At 41.0% G+C, this 22,379-nt stretch overlaps 1 protein-coding gene across 1 annotated transcript in view; it reads right to left on the reverse strand.

The window, feature by feature from the left end:
* The window catches only part of LOC308081310 (neural-cadherin-like), a gene marked incomplete at both ends in the record, with an annotated part of 140,904 nt that overhangs the window by 30,111 nt on the left and 88,414 nt on the right, over positions 1-22,379 (reverse strand). The window contains 2 exons of the mRNA XM_080457692.1: positions 1,806-1,949; positions 7,328-7,514. Coding sequence (XP_080313818.1) covers positions 1,806-1,949; positions 7,328-7,514 — 331 coding nt within the window. The remainder of the gene's footprint in view (positions 1-1,805; positions 1,950-7,327; positions 7,515-22,379) is intronic.

The following is a 22,379-nucleotide window of genomic DNA, read 5'->3' on the forward strand; positions in this document are numbered from 1 at the left end:
CGAGAGCGAGAGAGAGAAAATGCACTATGTATTGACCATCTTTGCACCAATAAACTGAGGAGCCTTATTTGTTTCCCTGCTCTGTGTGGATCTGGCTGGTGTGGGGGTGATTTTAGAGGTTAGGCTATAGGGAGAATCATCAAACACTGCATGTGATCTACAGCGTGCTGGAATAGAGGTGAGTAGTTTACTACACTTTCTCGGGTGTTAACCCATTCAAACCGGGAACGCATCTGTGTGTCATTTTAAGATTTATTTGGCTATTCAAAAATAGCAGCTCTGCTATATATATATTTTTTTTATCGTGAAAATGTGTGCAAATCTTTGAATATACATTTTAAACTCAAATCTTTGCTTCTGGGGGGGTCCCTGGATCAAAATATTTTGAGTTGGGGGTCCGCGGGCCAAATACATATCATTTGGTGGTCCTTGACATGAAACAGTTTGAGAACCACTTATATAGAAACATACGTTTTTCAAAAAAACTTTAGGATTTAGAAGACATTTTGTAGAATCCCCCAGAAGCAAAGATTTGAGTTACCAATGTTCGCTTTAAAAAAAAAATACTATATATATATATTCAAAGATTTGCACAAATGTTCACGATTTTTCAAAAATAGCAGATCTACAAGCTCATAGCGCGGGCACTCAAAAATAGCAGATCTACAAGCTCATAGCGCGGCACTCTGTGCCGCGCTATGAGCTTGTATATCTGCTATTTTTGAATAGCCAAAGAAATCTAAAATGACACACATGCGTTCCCTTCCCGGTCTTCATGGGTTAAAAAAGGCTGCAGTAAAAACGATTTATGAGACTCCGCTGAACATAAAACCCACGCTAGATAATAACGCGCATCGTGTATGTTTTATCGAACGCGAAAATATGACTACACAAGACGATAGATGGCATCACAGCGACAATTGTTAATCACCAGCATCAATTGTGAGGGCTATATCTATATGTAGTGTAGGCCAGGATAGTCATGTAATATCGGAACAACTCCCTCAGTCAGGAACCAGAAAATCAAGATTCAAGCTGGAGCTGTTCCATATAGTGAATGATTTGGAAGAGAAAGTAGGTGAATGGAAGAGGAGCCATGGGAATGGTATAAAGTTAGGTTCAGAAAAGTTTACCCTTAACAAACATGGATTCACCAAAAAATACATACAAATATAAACTTTCCTAAAACTAGGACAAACATGTTTTCATGTTTTCTTGTGCAGTTTTTGCTTTATTTACACAGGACAGTGAGGAAACTGAAAGCTGAGGGCAGAGAGGGTTGAACGACATGCAACACCAGCTGGAATGAATCGAACCAGGAACGGTTTCCTGTGCTCTAAAGGGTGATTTATACTTGGTTGCACACCGGTGTCGTGCACCAAATGTGTCGTGAGTTTGTAGATCTGCTATTTGCGGTGCGCAACACTCAGGTGCAGCTAAGAAGAAATCAGGCAATAGAGCAGCACTTTAACCATGCACATTGTATATACCTGTCATTTTTATGCTGGATGTTTTCAACCTGCACAGGAAGCACTTCTGCCTCCTCGAAGTGCCACCAATGTATCCATTGCATATGTACGTATATTGGACTTTTTGGCATTTTAATTGTCTGTGCCTTCCTGTTGAACCTGTTCTGTACTATGTGTTACTTTTCTCGCTATTTCTCTCGTCCCTATTCTAACTCTTCCTGTCGCAGCAATATTGACGGCTCATCTAAGAAAGAATTTCGCCCACTCTTTTACACCTGTAATCGTGTGATGTGACAATGAAGCTGATTCTGACACTGATCCGGATGCGCTACTCACCCTCGTCTCCGTCGTTAGCGCTGACAGTCAGGATGGGGAAGCCCACGTCGGCGTCCTCATCCACAGCCACTTCATAGGCCGCCTGAGCAAACGCCGGCTTGTTATCGTTCACATCGCTGATGAAAACACGCACATATGCTGTGTCTGACAGGCAGGGAAAAGACAAGAGAGGCGATGGCGGGATAACACCAGAGAGAGAGAGAGACGTGGAAAAGAGAAAAGCGAGAGATTAGAGAAAGGAGATAGGAAAATATATAATAAAAAACATGAGGCTGTTCTTATTCTGTCAGCCTGAACATGCACATTTTGTCTGTCAATCCCCCCACCCCCCAACCCCGTAGCCATGCGTATGCACACACACACACCCACACACACACACACGCATATCAAACACTGCACACACAAGCACACCAGAAGAGACACGTGTATAGCTCAAGTAAAGGCAAGTGCAAAGGAGACACACACACACACACACACACACACACACACACACCCACACACACACACACACACACACACACACACACACACACACACACACACACACACACACACACACACACACACACACACACACACACACAGACACAACAAAGACGACTTCCACTCGGCCATTTTTCTCATTTCATCAATCTGTCTCCATCACATCCTTTATCTCTCTATGCCTCTGTCATTCTAATCCTTGTGGGCGTCTGAGTTTTTTCTTTCAAACGGAGGAAAACCCTGAGCAGTAGCTTGGCAGTAAAAGCACCCCGAGGTTAGAGGTGTAAAGGGGATCGCTCAAAGAAAGGAGATAGGGGCGAGCCAATATAATATGCTCCCTTTGATATTGGAATCAAAAGGAACATAATTTGCAATACTCTCTCTCTCGGAGTTGAGATAAATTATTTAAGCCGGGTAGCGAGGCCGGCTTACACTTGCACGCCATGGATCGCAAGCTAACGCAGCCCTCAGAGTACTAAGAAAACAAGTCACAGCCGCCTAGAGTTCAACGTGTTCAGAATACAGCACAGAGAGAGAGAGAGAGAGAGAGAGAGAGAGGGGGTGACAGAGTGTGAGAGAGATGGAGGGATGAGATCAACAGATCTGATGAAGGGATGAGATCAACAGATCAACAGATCTAAACTGTGACAGCTGCTGTCACCCTGTCTGTCCGTCCGTCCGTCCATCCGTCAGTCCGTCCTTCATTCCTCCATACAATATCTCGTGGTTGAATCCTTTTCATCCATGTTTCCACACTTCGTTCGGAAATAAATGTGTATCAAACACGCACAAGCAGGTGGCATGTCAAACACAGGCAACCACTACATAGGAAATTCCCTCTTTTGGTCAGACAGACGTTTGGTATTTTCTAGACTAGGGAAGGGCGGAGCACACGCAATGAAGTGACGATGTGGGTTGGGGTGGACTGGATTCAATCATGACCAATCAAATGATCACTTTTCATTACCTTTAAGAGCAGTGCACTTTGCTCAGTGCAAGGGCATAATGGTAATGTTCATACTGTCATGGAAGAAAAGCCTTGGAAACGTAATTTCTCCGGAGAACAAACTGATGTCCTTGAGTGGGAGGTGCAGAGTCATCAACAACAAATCTACAGCACCCCAAACAGACTGCCAAGAGCAGATGATGTAAAATTAACTTGGGAGGAAATAACAAATGCAGCTAATACATGTGGGAAGCGTTACTCAGTGTGTGTGTGTGTGTGTGTGTGTGTGTGTGTGTGTGTGTGTGTGTGTGTGTGTGTGTGTGTGTGTGTGTGTGTGTGTGTGTGTGTGTGTGTGTGTGTGTGTGTGTGTGCGATATGCTTTGATTATGCTTTGAATACACAAGAGACTATGAAAGACAAAAGTCTACAAACTGTCCACTGGACTCTCCATCCATGTAGTCTTCTTGTTTTAAACACTACATAAAAACCTTGAGAAATCGTTCAATGATGTCTGGCGACGAGTGAAACAGAATCAGTATGTGAAATAATCAATCTAGTTGACCAATCAATACACCTTTTATGAAGGAGAAACCAATAAATATATTATTCTCTAAACGTCATGATGCACACATTTTCTTTTTGCTGGGTACAGGCATTTAGCCATTCTTAGTTACAAGTGGGTTAGAATGCACAAAAACATTAAAATATGTGTTCCATTTAGAAGGATTCGTGTCAAATTGAAAAAGACAAGCATCCTATTAAATGAAGAAAACTATGTCTGATAGTTTTTCTCCTCAGTGGGTTTAACAATCAATCTCACCAGCTCTCTCTCTATCTCGATCAATCAATCATACTTCCAGCATATGTAGGGAGTAAGGAAGCTGATTCTTCACTTTTCACAAATTTAAGCTGTTTATTACATTTTTGCCTGTAATTATGCTTGTGTTCCCCACAGGCTATGGGATCTCTAGTCGTAGTAGTCGCAATCCCATAACCTGGCTGGATGGTGGATGGAACTGGCTTCGTAGGTACAGTACACATACTGCACACACAACACCAGACATGGGGCTCAATGGTGCAAAGTTATAAAGGACTTTGATTTAAATGCATGACAAGCAGCAGAGCCAGTAAGGCTGTTGTTGTTGTGTACGGTCAATAAAGCGTTGAAGGTTTAATTACACAACGGCGTCTGCAAGAACCCACAGTGGCACTCAGCATGCTACAGTGACATAACGACATATTGGCGGATGGGGACATTTATACAGTTATGTGGCCCTTCTCATGCATTTTTCACTATGAGATCTGTAGTCGCGGTTCCAAGTCTGCACGTAGCTTGGGTATGCACAGTTTGGGTGTGACTCGTAACATATAAAGCAGGGTTGTGTGATCTCTTCAATGTCTATCTCTGGGTGTAGCTCCACCAGCTAAAGTGAGACAAAAAAGCAATGAAAGAGTGTGTGTCTCACTATACAGCTGGTGCAGTGAATGGCACAACTCTCACAGTCCTCACTGACTCTCTATAGCATACATGGGCAACTGGTAGTAACCTGGTGGGGGCCACATGCGGCCCCCACCAGGTTAATATCGGAATACTGATATATTATTTCAGCTGTTATAATTCCAAACATGCAAACATGACTCGCTTTAATTACTTAATCTATATTATAGTAGCTTAATGACTAGTATTACAATTCTATTGTCTTTTTTATGTCCAATGTATTTGCATTTAAGTTCATAAAGCTAACATAACTATAACTAAATGCATTTGAAATTCAATAAAAACGTTACTTTTCAGGATTCCAATTAAAAAATAACAAAAAATAAATCAGGATTCCAATTCAAAAGTAGCAAAAATAGCAGATCTACAAGCTTAAAACGCGTCGCGCTGCCAGCGCGTTTTGAGCTTGTAGATCTGCTATATTTGCTACTTTTGTGTGACATAGAATGGCGAAGTACGGCATTCATTTTACAAAAAAAGTTAAAATATGTAGATAAGAGGTTTCTGCCCGACAACAACAATATGCAATGTGGCCCTCCCCTCTCCATCATCAAAGTTGCCCACCCCTGCTCTATAGTAAACCTCTCCTGCCACACCAGCATACTGTGAGTGCCCAACATACCAAAAGTATGCAGGCGGGGAAAAATACGTCACCTCTGTAAATGGTCAATTCACCCATTTGATGCACACCTCGCCCCAATCTGCCTGCCCCAAAACAGGACCCTATGAGTGTAAACGTGAATGGGTCCATTTGTGTCAGTTTTGTACCCTCTGGAAGTAATAACAGTGAGGATTTTGCTGTGTAGCTTTGTCAGTGCTGAGCTCTGCTGGCTGGCACACAAAGCCATTGGTTCAAGGTCCTATTTTGTAACCAAACCAAATCCACTTTCTCTGTCACCAATATCAAAACAACCATCTTAGAGAATAAGGTTAGGCTACGTCTGCACATGTACCTGCACAATGTGTGGTTTTTTTACATACTTGTATTAGTGCAGGTACAAAGCATACAGTATGTGTGTCCTTGTGATTCAGGTAGCTGAGCAGAGGTCAACAAGGGGCCCTGCTTTCAAATCAATCGCGCACACTCATGTCCTGTATGTCCTCGCATTCTTTTGTGTTTGTGCACAAATATGAAATATTTGTGTGTGTGTGTGTGTGTGTGTGTGTGTGTGTGTGTGTGTGTGTGTGTGTGTGTGTGTGTGTGGGGGTGTGTTTGTGTGTGTGTTTGTGTCTGTGTGTGCTCACGTGTATGTGCAGGTGTACATATACAATAGGTGGTGTGGAGGGGGGTGTTTGCGCACAGGTGTGTGTGTGTGTGTGTGTGTGTGTGTGTGTGTGTGTGTGTGTGTGTGTGTGTGTGTGTGTGTGTGTGTGTGTGTGTGTGTGTGTGTGTGTCCATGTCCAAACATTTTGTGATATTCTGTCACCCAGAAGTGTTTGTATCCTTATCCAACATTCATAAATGCATAATTACAGTGAATGAAATCCCACAGATCATCTTCACCTTGGGCCTCACACTGCTTAATATTTTAGTTTAGTGTTTATGCTGTCAAACATATCATTATGAGCGAAACCTAGAGAGACTGTCTATTAATATATTCCATATTATTCATGAATATTGTTTCTGTTTCATCATTCTCTTGTCTCTGTCCCTCTCTCTGTCCTTTGCTCTGTCTCTCTCTATTAAATGTTGGGACACGGATGCTTGCACGGTAAAAATCCTCAGTGTTCATTTATCCACTTGCACACTGCAGAGTTGAAGTTAGAACTGAGGATTTTAATGTGTGCACGCATTCATCTGGCAGGGAGTGACAAGAAGAGATGGCTTAGGGTCCTCTGAGGAAGAGAGGAGCAGATGTGTTTATGCGTGAGAGGGAGAGAGGGAGAGGGAGAGGGAGAGAGAGAGAGAGAGAGAGAGAGGGAGAGGGAGAGAGAGAAAGCTTGTGGCTCCCCTCAATGAGGACTCTAAATGAACCCTAAATGACATCTAGAGACCAGCTGTCTAAAGCTACAGTATATATATTCTCCTCTGTCCCACTCCAATTCCCCTTATTTCTCCTTCCAATGTGACCTGCACCACGAGTAGACATATTCAATTAGAATCCAGTCCTCGTCATTAACGGCACTGCTAGCCTCCAGGGAATTAGAATTAGTTCTGTAGACTTCATCTATACGCAAATAATTGTTATAATACTCCATTAACCACTCTTGTTCCAAATGGGCTGACCTCATCATTAGATGATATTATGAATCTGCATACCCTGTCTGTGGCTAGAGTTCTAAATGGCTGTAGTTAAATAGATGACCCTAGGCATGGGCCTGTTTTCATTCATATCAAATACAACAATATTTAGCGCACATAATTGTCCGCAGTACTGAATATGTACACGCGCACGCGCGCACACACACGCACACACACACACACGCACACGCGCACACACACACACACACACACACACACACACACACACACACACACACACACACACACACACACACACACACACACACACACACACACACACACACACACAGTATAGCGTCTGACTCTGCTGTAGCTGGTGCGTAAACAGAACCACATTGTGTCATTGTTACCAGAGTTGGGCAGTCCATGTTTTCCAGGCCGAGCAGACTCCCAGCCATCCACCGACTGGACCTCCAGCAGGTAGGAGCCTTTGGTTTCGCGGTCAAACACGGTCTCTGTGTAGAGGGAGCCTAGCTCTGGGTCGATGCGGAAGTACTGGTGGTCCCCACTACGATCAGCCAGCAAGGAGTAGGAAATCTGGTCAAAGCAAATAAAGTCAAAACCATACAGGGGAACAGGAACATCTCATTCAGAATGAGACACAGTCAAAAATGTTACTAAATTAAGAATTTAAATTGGAATCAAAATAAGTGTCTTCTCTTCTCTCCCCCTTTCCTGTCTCTCTACACTGTCCTGTTTAATAATGCTGAAAAGCAGTTGAAAATAAATTGGTGTTCTTCCTATGATCCACCAGCCTGCAGCCTGTAAAATTATATATTATATATTTCTCATTTGAACTGGACCACGGTATTTGTAAATGATGAAAGCCAAGACTTTTATTTCAGTCTGGGGTAAAAAAAAAAAAAACGTCATAAAATCACATTTGTTTCAGTGACATCTGACTATTTTCACAAAAGTTTGTGTGGAAATGTCTTTAATATTCTCTGATCTATGTAAATACTGCAGTTACCAACAGTGCCATGGCCACAGATGGACCCTAGGATTAAGACTCTGTGGGACCATCATAAAAGGGGTCATGTTGTCTTCTTAAAGGGTTCCACGTCTTCAAGTAAGGTTTCGACATTTTTCAAATGCTGTGACCCTCCTCTCATTCTGTATAAAGAACGTAGGTTGCAGCAGTACGAGAAGAGAGATTCTAGTTGTGGCATAATCTTGTGCCACTGAACATAACATGCTTTGTAAGGGTTTTTCTTTTTTTAATGCTGTGCACAGACCAATGAAGTTAAACAGTACCTCTACCCTTGTGGTCTACAAAGGGGAGAGAAGCTTGTATAATTGCATACTAACTAATCACCATCCGATTAAAACCCAGCAGAATACCAGGGGGCTGAGTTAGCTTTTTTTTCACCCTCTTTCTCCAATGTAGTTGTTTTACCATAAAAAATAACTACAGTAGGCTACTACAAGGTCCCTCGCACTGTTAACCCCCACAGTTGATATGGGGAGGGTGTATACAGCCACATGGAGTAGGGTTTAACATTTTCCGGGAAATAGCTAATTTTAATTCCCGGGAATTTTCAGACCTTTTCCCGGGCTTCCCGGGAATTCCCGTTAAAGGGTAAAAAAAAAAAAAGGTACCCACTAAAATGCATTTATATGTAGATACTTAAATAGCCAATTTTATATTGAGGTGCCCAAATGTCCCTATTGTGTCCACCTATGAACTTGCACTAATAATGACTTAAGTTGATTTTTTAAATCATATAAATATAATATATAAATATAATATAGTGCCCTGGCGGAGATCTGCCCTGTTGCGCAGCAGCGGGTGAAGACAATTAACTTAAACGAGGAGTTGCGCTGTGCACCCAACACGCACTCAAACAATGTCAAACTCTAGCTGCTGAAATAAACGTTCCATTTGTATCATTATTGACAAGAGAATTTGCAAAAGGATTATTTATTTATTGTCCATCAGAGCGCCGGTGAGGTCACAGCTTATCTCTACTTTTGTAGGATATTGATTTGATAGCCTAAACTTGTAATTTGTTTGCAGTTATTAATTTATATTAGGCTACTTGCTGGATATTAAGACTCAATTTTGGGACGTTGGCTGTATGTTGTCAAATGTATTAATCTATATTTTGTTGTTGATCAAATGTCGGGTTTTGTAGTGTGATTTTGATGTGCACATGCATGCGCTGCCACTGACAATCAATGAGACAGACAGCTGTTGTGCAGTTCACTTGTTCTACTGGGTAGTTCTAGTAAAATGGTAGTTTGAACGTTCTAAAATGCAAGTGTAGGTAGGGTAGGCTACATTAATGATGATAAAAAAATCGGACCACCGACCACATCGGTCTAATTCTCTCTCGCACGCGCTCTCTCTCTCTCTCTCTCTCTCTCCAGTCTCTCCTCTCTCTCTATCAAAAGCATTGCTTGGCTTGCGCGCATTTTAAGCTGGAATATAGGCTCGAAATCAAACCTACCCACTGTTTATGCAGCGTTTCACTTGATGTTGAATCTCAACTAGTCAACTGGTGTCTACTGTTTGACAGCAGAGGAAACGGAGAAATCAGCGTGCGCAGGGCAGGCAGGGGGGCATCACAGCCATGCACTTGTGTTTTATTTTGTTCATTACTATTACATTCAGTGCGTCTCATATTGGTTCACAACGGGACGATGGGACCCTGCCCTGGTCGGCAACGCGGCAAGTAACTTGGCTAATTATAATAGTAATTCCTCCGCGCTGTAGATAGGCCTTTTTACTAATTAGTATTCATTTCTAACAAGAAAAAAAAAAAACGGGATCCCGGGAACCGAAGTCAGTTCCCGGGACGGTAAATAACCTCGGGATTCCCGGGATTCCCGCATCCCGGGATTCCCGGTGTTAAACCCTAACATGGAGTAACCAGCTACTTATTTTCACCAAACAGTGAGGAGTTTCGCTGGGAAGGTGTAACACGAGCGAAGGAACATGCTATCCCTACCAGTTCCCCTCCAACCTGTAGAAGTTGCAAGTACAGCGACAAAGAACACCCCCTGCCGGCTTCCCACCCATGAACACAGCTAATTGTGTTCACTGGAGCACCTGGCCAAGCCGGAGGCTCCACAGAGGACTCAAAACCTAGTCTCCACGGTGGTGGCCGAGTATTTTACCCTTGCAAAACGATACTTATCTCTGGTGTTTTCTCAGAGAGAATCCCATGCTACCTATGGCAGTGCTGTAGGTAGGACACAGGTAGACAATAACAGTTGAGACTAGATTATTGCTATGAGGCTTGCTGTGTAGATAATCTGTATCTGTAGATAATCTAATAACTACAGTATAGACCAGATCAGAATGTTTAAATGTTTGCAAACAAACAGGTATTTCCAGGTAAAATGTCTATGGACATTTTCACTGTATAAAACAAAGTGTCCAGAACATAATTAGGCGGTCTAGTTTGTCAACCTGTGGATATTAACAAAATAATGTATGTCTAATAGACAATAACAATATCATAAGTGTCCTGTTCTTCCAGTAATAAGGTTAATGGATAATACTGTTCCAATGCGACGCTGCCTGTGTTATCTACCCGGAAATACATGTTTGGCTGTGGTGATGTCATGAAGACTCCGTCCATACTTAGTCACTCTTGTTGTGTAAGTATATTAATGTATTTCTGATGCGATGTGCTCTGCTTTATCAAGATAATGTAGGCCCGAGTAACTGTCAGCTGCTTATTAGAACATCGTGTTCTAACAAGTGTTCCTATTCATAACCCATCTTGCTCATTTCTGTATCAGTCATGACTCACATAACTCCGACATGACTCACATCTTCCAGCCACATAATGCACAGTATATTCACTGTATGTGGTTAATAAACTTCAGAACAAGCCATGTCTCACTACCTAGTTATCTTGTTCTCCGACCTCGCTGCTAATTACAGATGAGTAATTCAACTGAATGACATTTCACCAGAACATTTAGGATTACTAAAGAGGATTATTAAATAACAAAACACTCTCTTGAGCCTTCAGATGTCAAAAACTACAAACTGGTATCACCACTTTCCTTTCTTTCCAAAAGCCTTGCACAAGTTGTTCCTAATCAGCTGTGCCCTCATCTCTCATAAAATAGCCTTTTGGATCTCAACCAGCCAGGATTCAAGCATGCCCACTACACTGAAAGAGTACTTCTTAAAGAAACAAGAAATGACAAAGTCATAATGTACCCGCTTGTGGCAGGCTTTTTTTTTGCCCCAATCTGCAGCACAAAATGTAAAAGTTGTCATTAAAATAAAATCTCAGCCATTCCAATGCAACAAAAATAACTCCACAGAGGTTCATTGTTTGGCTACCAATATAAAGTGTGTGTGTGTGTGTGTGTGTGTGTGTGTGTGTGTGTGTGTGTGTGTGTGTGTGTGTGTGTGTGTGTGTGTGTGTGTGTGTGTGTGTGTGTGTGTGTGTGGTGTGTACAATATCAATAATAGTGAAAATAATTGATCTACAATCTCACAGATCTGCTATTTTCACCAGCTGATATAGTTACTTCATAATGTAGCCTACCCTTACCCAAGTCAAAACTACAGTGTTTCACTTAGAAATGTATGAACAACAAAAATGAAGACACACACACACACACACACACACACACACACACACACACACACACCCAGGAGGACTGGTTGATAGTGTTGTATGCATTGTTCCTGGACAAAAGACCGGTGGTGACCAGTTAGTATTCATTTATGTATGAAAGAAATAAACTATTATCACAATAAACTAAGTGAGTCCATTGAATACAGGTAGCCTAAGGGCAGTCATGTTAAAAACATCAACAGTGGTGGAAAAAGTACTGTAATGTTTTACTTAAGTAAAAGTATCAATACTGCAATGTAACCCTAACCCTTTATAAAAGTGAAGCTCACAACTTGTCTTTTGATTTCACTGTTTGAAACAGGGCTTGAGTTGTAATGCATAACTGCAAGTTTGCCCTTTTCACTACTGGCTTACATGAAAGAAAAACCCAAATGGGTCCATTTGGTTTCATTAATGTCTTTTGTAAATAAAGTATTCAATAAAACGTCATAATAAAAAATAGCAGATCTACAAGCTCACAAGGCGGCGATGCGTTGTGAGCTGGTAGATCTATAAAATATATATGAAATTCAGCTGATTTTAGCGTCATACCTTACATGAAAAATGTTGCTACAGTAACCTTGGTTATAGTGTTTATTCATTCATTTTTAAACAGGGCAGTCATGTTAAAAACATCAACAGTGGTGGGAAAAGTACTCGTACTAGTGTTGCCATGTATACTAATTATAAGCGACCTCGTTTTCTGTAAAGTTGCTTGTAAATGTAGGTAGTTGCATTTTATTTGTTATTATTTTGTTGTGAGCTTGTAGATCGGCTATTTCCAAATCGTCTATTTTCTTTTTTTAAATGTGTATTTATTGCTTTTGACCAGCACATACATGAGAATACAGTTGCCATAGGATGTCAAAAGTTTTTTTTTTTTTTTTTCGTGCCCTTACATCTACCCCCCCCCCATCCCACATACAACATTCAAACATGTAACATAACCATACATTTAACTCAAAAAAATAAAAATAAAAAAAATAAAAATAATAATACTCAGTTCATATGTATTATGATTTCCCTCGCTAACCCTCCCCATGGTACATATGGAGTGTATACAAAAAAGAAAAGTAGGAATCCATTATTTTCTTCCTTTAGCATACTAACCTAGAGCTTGTCAGTGTGTCGATGGCGGTGTTTGTTTTATCTGTCCTGTAACGTCTTTAATTTAGTTATATATTCAATCATAGGGCTCCAAATCTGGTAAAATTTTCCCGGTGATCCTCTCAGATTAAATTAAATTTTCTCCAAATTTAGGTACATCATGAGGTCTTTAAGCCATACAGATGCTTTAGGGGCCAGTGGTGATTTCCACTCCAGTAGTATCCTTCTTCTTGCTAATAAAGATATAAAGGCAAGATTCTGCTTCATACCCCTTCCAATATGATGATGATCTGGACAAATTCCAAACAACGCCATCTCTGCACCTGGTGACAGCTCTATGTTCCAAGCTTCAGCAAGATGTTTGAAAATGGCAGTCCAGTAGCCTTGTAGGCGGGGACAAGACCAAAACATGTGTGTCATATTTGCTGGGGACATATGGCATCTATTACAGGAGTCTGTGATACTTGGGTATATTTTAGAAAGTTTAAGATTAGTAAAATAAATACGGTGCACCACTTTAAATTGTATTAGGTTCAGCCTAGCACATGATGTACTGTCATTCACTCTCATTAGGGCCTCCTCCCACAGTTCATCATCTATAACCCTGCCCAGTTCATGTTCCCAATCTGTTTTAATTTTGTCCAAAGAAATTACTGTATGACTAGAAATTAAGGTGTAAACCTTTGAAATTAAACCTTTCCCCGTCATGGAGATGTCCAAAACTGTGTCAATTAAAGAATTGGGGATAGCATTTGGAAAGGAGGAGTTATTATTTTTCACAAAGTTTCAAACCTGGAAATATCGGAACAGATGAGAATTTGGGAGGTTAAACTTTTCACACAGTTCGCTGAAGCTACAGAATATGTTGTCTATATAAAGATCCCTTAACTTAGCAAGGCCTGCTCTCTGCCACAAAGAAAAGGCTGCATCATTCTTGGGTGGGGAGAAAAGGTGGTTGTTCAGAATAGGACTATGGTTAGACATTCCTCTGACTCCAAGGGCAACTCTGAATTGAGACCAGATTCTTAAAGTAGAGACCACAATTGGATTAACTGAGAATGTTTTAGGTTGAATAGGTAATTTCGATGTAAGTAAGGCTAGAAATGAGGTGGTAGGACATGATTTAGCTTCAAGGTCACACCAGGTCAGTGTAGGATCCTGTATCCAGAGTATCATTTTGTGTATATTGGCTGCCCAATAATAATTTCTGAGATTAGGCAAAGATAATCCTCCTTCAGAACTATGTCTCTGTAGGAACTCCTTCCTTATCCTGGGTGTTTTACCTTTCCATAAAAAAGATGAAATTAGTGTATCTACTGTTCCAAAGAAGGATTTGGGTAGAAAGACTGGCAGGCTTTGAAAAAGATACAGAAAGCGTGGGAGCACAATCATTTTGATGCAATTTACTCTCCCGGCAAGGGTTATATGTAAGCTATTCCACCTTTCCAAATCCAATTTAAGCTACAATTTAAGTGTCTACAGATATTCACACCTAAATATTTGAAATAGTTTTTAGACATTTTAAAAGGAAGACACGTTTCTGGAATTTGGAGGGCCAAGCTGTTTATTGGGAAGCATTCACTCTTTGAGAGGTTCAATTTATAGCCTGAGAAAGATCCAAATCGGTTCAATAGTTCCACTGTCTGGGGAATAACGGTTAACGGATCAGATATAAATAATAATAAATCATCTGCATATAGCGAAAGAATGTGTTCTGAGCCACCTCTATAAATCCCTTGAATAAAGTTGGCAGATTTAAGCGCCATAGATAGCGTTTCCACCGCCGCGGCGAAGAGCATAGGAGACAGGTTGCAGCCCTGGCGTGTACCTCTGCCAAGTGAGAAATATTGGGACCTTGTGCCGTTGGTATTCAGTGATGCCTTGGGTGAAGAATATAAAAGCTTTATCCAGGATATAAATTTAGAGCCCATTCGATACCTTTTAAGGACCTCGAATAGATACCCCCACTCCAACCTATCGAACGCTTTCTCCGCATCCAAAGAGACAACCACTTCTGCAGTCTCAGTGGATGCAGGGGAGAGAATAATGTTAAGTAAGCGACGTATATTAGAGAAGGAGTGGCGGTTCTTCATAAATCCAGTTTGGTCTGGTGATATAATATTTGCCATAACTGGTTCGAAGCGTAGTGCTAAGGTTTTAGCTAAGATTTTATAGTCTGCATTCAGAAGGGAGATAGGCCGATATGAGCTACACTCAGTGTTGTCCTTACCTTGCTTAGGCAGTAGTATTATTGAGGCTTCAGTGAGAGTTTGAGGTAGTGCTCCCCGGTCCAGGGAATCATTATACATTTTTAACAAAAGAGGGGCTAATTTATCAATAAACTTCTTATAAAACTCTATAGGATAACCATCAGGACCGGAAGCCTTCCCACTTTGTATTAATTTGATTGAGTCTACAATTTCACTTTTTTTTAATGGTTGATCCAACACTTCTGCTTGAATATCTGTTACGGATGGAAATTCCAGGCTGTCCAGAAACCTTATCATGTCAGAGTTGTCAGCTGGGGATTGCGAAGTATATAGCTCTGAGTAATATGCTTTAAAAGAATCGTTGATAATTGCCGGGTTTGCAGACAGTTCACCCGATGGGGTCCTTATTTGTTTAATTTCCTGAGAAGATGATTGACTCTTAATTTGATGTGCCAGAATACGTCCTGCCTTCTCTCCGTGCTCATAAAAAAGCCCACGTTGTTTTAACAGTAATTTTTCTGTCTCTGTAGTTGAGAGTAAATTATAGTTCATTTGGAGATTTTGCCTTTCTTTCTCTAATTCAGGGGACCTTGACATTGACAGTCTGCTGTCCAGCTTTTGTATGCTTTCCAAGAGTTGTTCCTGTTTTGCCCTTTTCAATTTATTTTGCCTGGCAGCATATGATATAATCTCCCCCCGAAGAACCACCTTGAATGTCTCCCAAAGCAAAGACGGGGATGTATGTTCAGACTGGTTAAAGTTAAGAAACTCATCAATTGCTTTAGAAATAGTATCACAGAACCCATCATCATTTAACAGTGCACAATTCAACTTCCAGGGAGGCCGTGATTTCAGGGGAAGTGCTAGTAAGAGGTCAAGCAGCAATGGTGCATGATCAGATATCACTATAGCAGAGTATTCAACATTATCAATTGCAGAGAGAAAATTATTATCAATATAAAAGTAGTCAATTCTTGAAAATGATTTATGGACATTAGAATAAAAACTAAACTGTTTTTCATTAGGGTGGAGATGGCGCCATGGGTCTGTGCTTCCTATTTGACTCATGAATGATGAAATTGCTTTAGCCATTTTAGAGGGAGCTTCCCGTTTTGGGTGAGATTTATCCATCAGTGGAGATATTGCGCAATTAAGATCTGCCCCCAAAATTAGGCGGTGAGAGTTTAAATCTGGCAAGAGTGATATTACTCTTCCAATAAATGCTTCATCATCCCAATTAGGAGCATATAGGTTTACAAGGGCAACAGAAACATTATTAAGAGAGCCTGATACAATTACAAACCGGCCATTAGGGTCCGCTATAACAGTAGTAGGGTAAAATTGTACTTTTTTATGTATTAAAATTGCTGTTCCCCTTGCTCTACTGCTGAAATTAGAGTGAAAGGATTGGCCAACCCATGGCGCCTTTAACCTGTGATGGTCCTTATTAATAAGGTGAGTCTCTTGTAAAAAAGCAATTTCAGTTTTAAGGTGTTTTAGGTGTGAGAATACTCTGCCCCTCTTAACTGGACCATTTATCCCTTTAACATTCCAGGAGACAAATCTTAAGCATGTTCCTCCATTTTTTATAGCATTAGCCATAATCAAACATGAAATTTAAATGTAATAAACCTATATATAACCTATATATAACCAATATATAGGTTTACAAGGGCAACAGAAACATTATTAAGAGAGCCTGATACAATTACAAACCGGCCATTAGGGTCCGCTATAACAGTAGTAGGGTAAAATTGTACTTTTTTATGTATTAAAATTGCTGTTCCCCTTGCTCTACTGCTGAAATTAGAGTGAAAGGATTGGCCAACCCATGGCGCCTTTAACCTGTGATGGTCCTTATTAATAAGGTGAGTCTCTTGTAAAAAAGCAATTTCAGTTTTAAGGTGTTTTAGGTGTGAGAATACTCTGCCCCTCTTAACTGGACCATTTATCCCTTTAACATTCCAGGAGACAAATCTTAAGCATGTTCCTCCATTTTTTATAGCATTAGCCATAATCAAACATGAAATTTAAATGTAATATCATAATGTATACTGTATTACCACAAAAATAGTACCATAGTCCCTTTTTGAGGGTAACTTGGAGGGAAGGCACGAGGGAAAGAGAATGAAAAAAAAATATATATAACCAGGACATACAAATCGTCTATTTTCAAATAGCCGATGCATATAGGTTTAAAGTGCTCATGTAGCCTAATAGTCACTTAAATCTTTGGGCTTGTTTTCATTGACCTGGTTGCTTATTTTTGTCTCAAAATCTGGCAACCGTGTCATTGTTTAGACCAACGAAGAAGAAAATGCGGAAGCGATCCTCTTTTCCAAGCCCCGTGTAAAAGACAGTATTATGTTGAGAAAATATAAAGTCATTACAGCACCATAACATGGTTAATACATTTTATTTTGGGATGTACAATACATGAAAATTACGAGAGTAATAACGCGACTTGCGTCGATAACTAATGGGGAGCGGACATTAGCGCGCTTGGCTAAAAACAGTTAGTTAGTAACATCATACAAGCTAACTATTAGCCAAATTTGGCTAGCGCTTGGAGGAATCCATAGTCCCATAACTTGGGAGGACGAGGCCGCCCGTTCAGAGTATGGGAAAGTATCCCATTGGCTTAAACGACAGCCAATGACGCAAATCTGTCGAATGCAAATGAATCTGTCGAATGCAAATCCGTAATCTGTCGAATGATGAGTAGTAGGTCTGCCTCTTCTTAGACCCGCAGCTTTCAGCAAGCGGGTAATAATACAAAGGCACACCAGGCTGCCACCCACAGCTCAGTCCTCAGCCTTATTTGACCAAACTGCAGCATTCTCTGGTTACCCTTTATGACCTCGGTATCACAGGGACGGCACTCAAGCGGTTCTCCTCCTACCTACCAGGTCAGACCTACCAGCTTTCATGGAAAAGGGATGCTTCCACCCCTGTAACCTTTTGACCGGGGGTCCCCCAGCGGTCTGTACTTGGCCCCCTCCATTTTCCCACCTACACCACCAGATCCCTTGGCTCTGTCATTTATGCTCACAAGCGCTGTTATCCCTGTTATACTGTTGACCATGGATTAAAGCAAAATAAAATCTCACGACTGAAAACATTTTGTTAAAATGTGTTAAACAAAATGTGTTAAACAATAATAAACATATAATAAACAATTAGCACAATATGTAGTGGTACGCAGACAATTGTTCAAGTCGCTCCGGTCCGAGTCCAAGTCGAGTCCCAAGTCATTTGGTCCCAAGTCCAAGTCGAGTCCCAAGTCGTTTGGTCCCAAGTCCAAGTCGAGTCCCAAGTCATTTGGTCCCAAGTCCAAGTCGAGTCCCAAGTCAATCCAACCCTCAGGTCCGAGTCCCAAGTCGAGTCCCAAGTCATTTGGTCCCAAGTCCAAGTCGAGTCCCAAGTCAATCCAACCCTCCGGTCCGAGTCCAAGTCGAGTCCCAAGTCATTTGGTCCCAAGTCCAAGTCGAGTCCCAAGTCTTTCTGTTGTGGGCAAGTCAATAATGCATTTAACTTGAAGGTTAAGGATGATTGTATTTTAATATATTATAAGAATAGTATAACTATCTGTGAAATATAACCCATTTATTTCACAAAATAATGTGTTGGCAAATGACCAATATTTAGTTATATAGGTCTCAATATGTCACATTCAGCCCTGGACTTCACTGACTGAAGTAGGGCTCACATTAATCACATTAGATTCACAGAATGAATTTTACCCACAAGTTATTTTCATTCAAATGAAATGTGAATGAACTTGCTCTAATATTGACTTTAGTTGCTGTTTCAGTCTTTAAAATATAGTATTTCTTAATTATTAAATAATTACAGCTTGTAGATTTTTATTATTTTCACGATTTCAAATTGTTTTTAAATAATAATGAAAAAGGAACATACAAGATTTCCACCCGACAGCCATAATAAATAGCCAATATATGGTTCTGTATCAGTATATGAGTCAGTTTTTGCAGATTTCATTCTAATTGGCTACTATGCCTGCATATGAATTTCATGAGCCTGGGTAGGTCACCCTGGCTTGGCGGAGATATGCCCTAGCTGTAGCGCACACTCTGCACAGCAGCAGCAGGTGAAAGCAATTCACTTAAACGAGGGTTGTGTTGCGCACCAAAAAACGGACTAAGACTTTATTGCTGTTACCATGGATAAAGTAAATTCGACAGTGGTGAGTGACTTTCATGTTTACAAGTACGTATATCTCGCTGGCTGGTGCTACTGTTGTTGTTGGGGTGGCTGGGGTCATAAACAAACACGAACTAGTTGCATCGCCAGGCGTTGTGAGCTTGTAGATCTGCTATTTTCGCTTGACTCGCTTCTTTTGGGCTGGTTTTCCTAGACCTGGTTGCTTGTTTTTCCTCACAACACTGGCACTGATGATAACTAGACGGCAGCCGTCATAGAATCAAAATGACCCCGCTGGGAGCGGTGGTGGCGTTTGTGGTAGAGTGAGCATGCATTTGTATGAAGAGAGATTGCGCATTTGCGGTAGAGTGAGCATGGGTTTATATAAAGAGAGAGAGCACATTTGCGGTAGAGTGAGCATGGGGTTGTATTAAGAGAGATAGCGCATTTGCGGTAGAGTGAGCATGTGTTTATATAAAGAGAGAGAGCACATTTGCGGTAGAGTGAGCATGGGGTTGTATGAAGAGAGAGAGGCATTTGCGGTAGAGCGCATTTCACACACAGATCATTCATAGGGGAAAAAACAAAACGAGTCATTAGAGTCATCTTGCCTCGAGTCGAGTCGAGTCGGGAGTCATTGGCTAGCAAGTCCGAGTCGAGTCTCAAGTCTCGTTGGTCTTTTACCTTCCAAGTCTGAGTCGAGTCGCAAGTCTTTACCTTCAAAGTCCGAGTCGAGTCGCAAGTCGTCAAATATGCGACTCGAGTCAGACTCGAGTCGAGTCACTATGACTCGAGTCCAATTGTCTGAGTGGTAGCCATACACCCAACCAGCTGAAGATATTGCAGATTGATGCTAAAGTCGGCCATACCAGCCCTGACAAAAAAAGGATACCGGTATAGTCATTTTTGTATTTTAAAACGAAATGCCAGACGCCAGAGGGTTATCCTTTGCTTTTAAGAAATATATGAGATCATTAGGAGTTGCCTGAAGATTGAACATGTTGCTAGTTTGACCACTTCAAATACTCTTTGAAATAACGAATAATCGAAAATAGGCTGTCTACAAGCTTGCTGCGACGTGTTGTTTCGGTGCATATTTTCGGTGCATAGCACGCTTCCATAGAAGACATGCTGAATTCTATGGAATCCAAATGACTGAAATCAGTCTGAGAACTTTAATCCATGTGCTGACACACACCACACTCAATTGTGTAGGTCTGCGCTGTACAACATCCAGAGGATCAGACCCTCCCTCACTAAGCAGTCTGCCCAGGTCCTTATCCAAGCCCCAGCCCTCAGTGATCTCTAGGCTTGACTCCCTCCTTGCTGGCCTGTCGGCATGCTCGCTTAAACCCCCTTCAGTTGATCCAGAATGCCCCGGCACACCTATAGTCTTCAATTATTCATAGTGTCTTATGTTCTGCACCAGGCGGGATGATTGTATAGGGTGTGTAATACGTCTGTAATACGGTGTGTATACTTTTATCAATATTTCTGGGTGTCTTTACTGTGATGTTTCTTGTGATGATCTTTTCTGTACCGACCGCACTTCTATGCCCTGCATCTGTAGCTTTTACTGCTGTGCTGTCTGGGGATCAATAAAGGTGTCTGTCTGCCTACAGCAGTGGTTCTCAAAGTGTATCTAATTATGATGAATGATAATGATAACAATTGTGAAAATTGCACAAATCTTCTCTTATGCGAGACAAGCAATATTTTCAGATGGGGGTCTGCATCCAAATGCATGCAATTTGGGGGTCCTTGACATGAAAATGTTTTAGAACCACTGGTCTACAGTATCTATCTATCTATCTATCTATCTATCTATCTATCTATCTATCTATCTATCTATCTATCTATACATCCATCCATCCATCCATCCATCCAGCCATCCTCTCAAAATGACTCTCCCCTTTTGCATTCCCTTCGCTGGCTTACGGTTTCTGCTTGCATCCGATTCAAAACACTTACAGGTATAAGGCAATAAAGGCAGGGCACAGCCTTACCTTCAGGACATGACCCACCCCTACACCCCTTCCCAAACTCTTCAGCTAACAAAGGATGTGTCTGTCTGTTGGTCCCTTTCCCTACGTGGTCTCTCAAGCCAGAATATCTCTTCCACAATCTTCAAATGCTACAGAGAGTCTAGTAAAAGTTGAAAACAAGAAGCCGTCACCTTGCTCTACAGACCAGAAGCGTATTCGAACTAATCACAAAGCAGTGTTCAAAGGAATGTACTTAAAAATATATTTTACAATTTCCATTTCTGCTAGACATCTACCGTAGCTAGACAGGCTATAAACTAATTTGGTTCCCAGAAGGACATATTTACATGACTATACACAGGCACTTTATTTTCAACTCATTTTCAGAGCTAACGGAGTACAGACTGTTAAGCCAGCACGTCTGTGTTGAGAGGTTATTTCCTATGACACACTGGCCATCGCTCCAAGCATCCTACACTCTTCTCCCTCCTGGCTCCCAAGCTGTGAAATGAACTCTCCTCCACCCCAGTCAGAACTACAGATTCACTCCCTATTTTCCGTCACCGCACGAAAACTCACCTCTTCAGACTCTACAGTACCTCACCCCCCTAGCACCAATGGTGTAAAGTAACTAAGTACATTTACTCAAGTACAGTACTTAAGTAAAGTTTTGAGGTGTTTTTACTTTACTGGAGTATTTCCAATTTTCTGTACTTTTACTTCTACTCCACTACATCTCAGAGGCAAATATTGTACTTTTACTCCACTACAATTATTTGAAAACTTGAGTTACTAGTTACTTTGTAAACATACACTAACCACTTCAGTCCTATATTTTGGCCATTTGAAGATAGCTGATCTACAAGCTTACAATATACTGAGCTTGTAGGTCTGCTATTTTCAACAACAGAAATGGGACAGTCTGCATAATGAATAGTTAAAGTAAATTTTGAATTTGTAGTACTTTTTCCACCACTGCCTAGCACATCTTTCCTTGTAAAGCTGCTTGTCACCTAATTTTATAGATGTTAGTTATACTATGCAGATGTACTGTATGTTGGTTACTTGTTCATGTGATATTATTAGAGTATATATATAGAGAGTCATATAACGTTTGCTTTACAACAAATTCTAATATTATTTAGATGGCTGCTCACTGCTCCTATAGTGATTATAGAATGGGTAAATGCAGAGGACAAATTTCACGTATGTGCAATTATACAGTGACAAAAAACACCCCAATGAGTGGGGACCAATATTATTATTATTATATAGCATGTTGTTTAGACAGATGCTATGTTTGATGTTTACCTGGTATCTTAGATACTTTGACCACTTACGTATAGTCCG

Source organism: Gymnoscopelus braueri (genome assembly GCF_963280865.1).
Source record: "Gymnoscopelus braueri genome assembly, contig: SCAFFOLD_155, whole genome shotgun sequence".
Lineage (NCBI taxonomy): Eukaryota > Metazoa > Chordata > Actinopteri > Myctophiformes > Myctophidae > Gymnoscopelus > Gymnoscopelus braueri.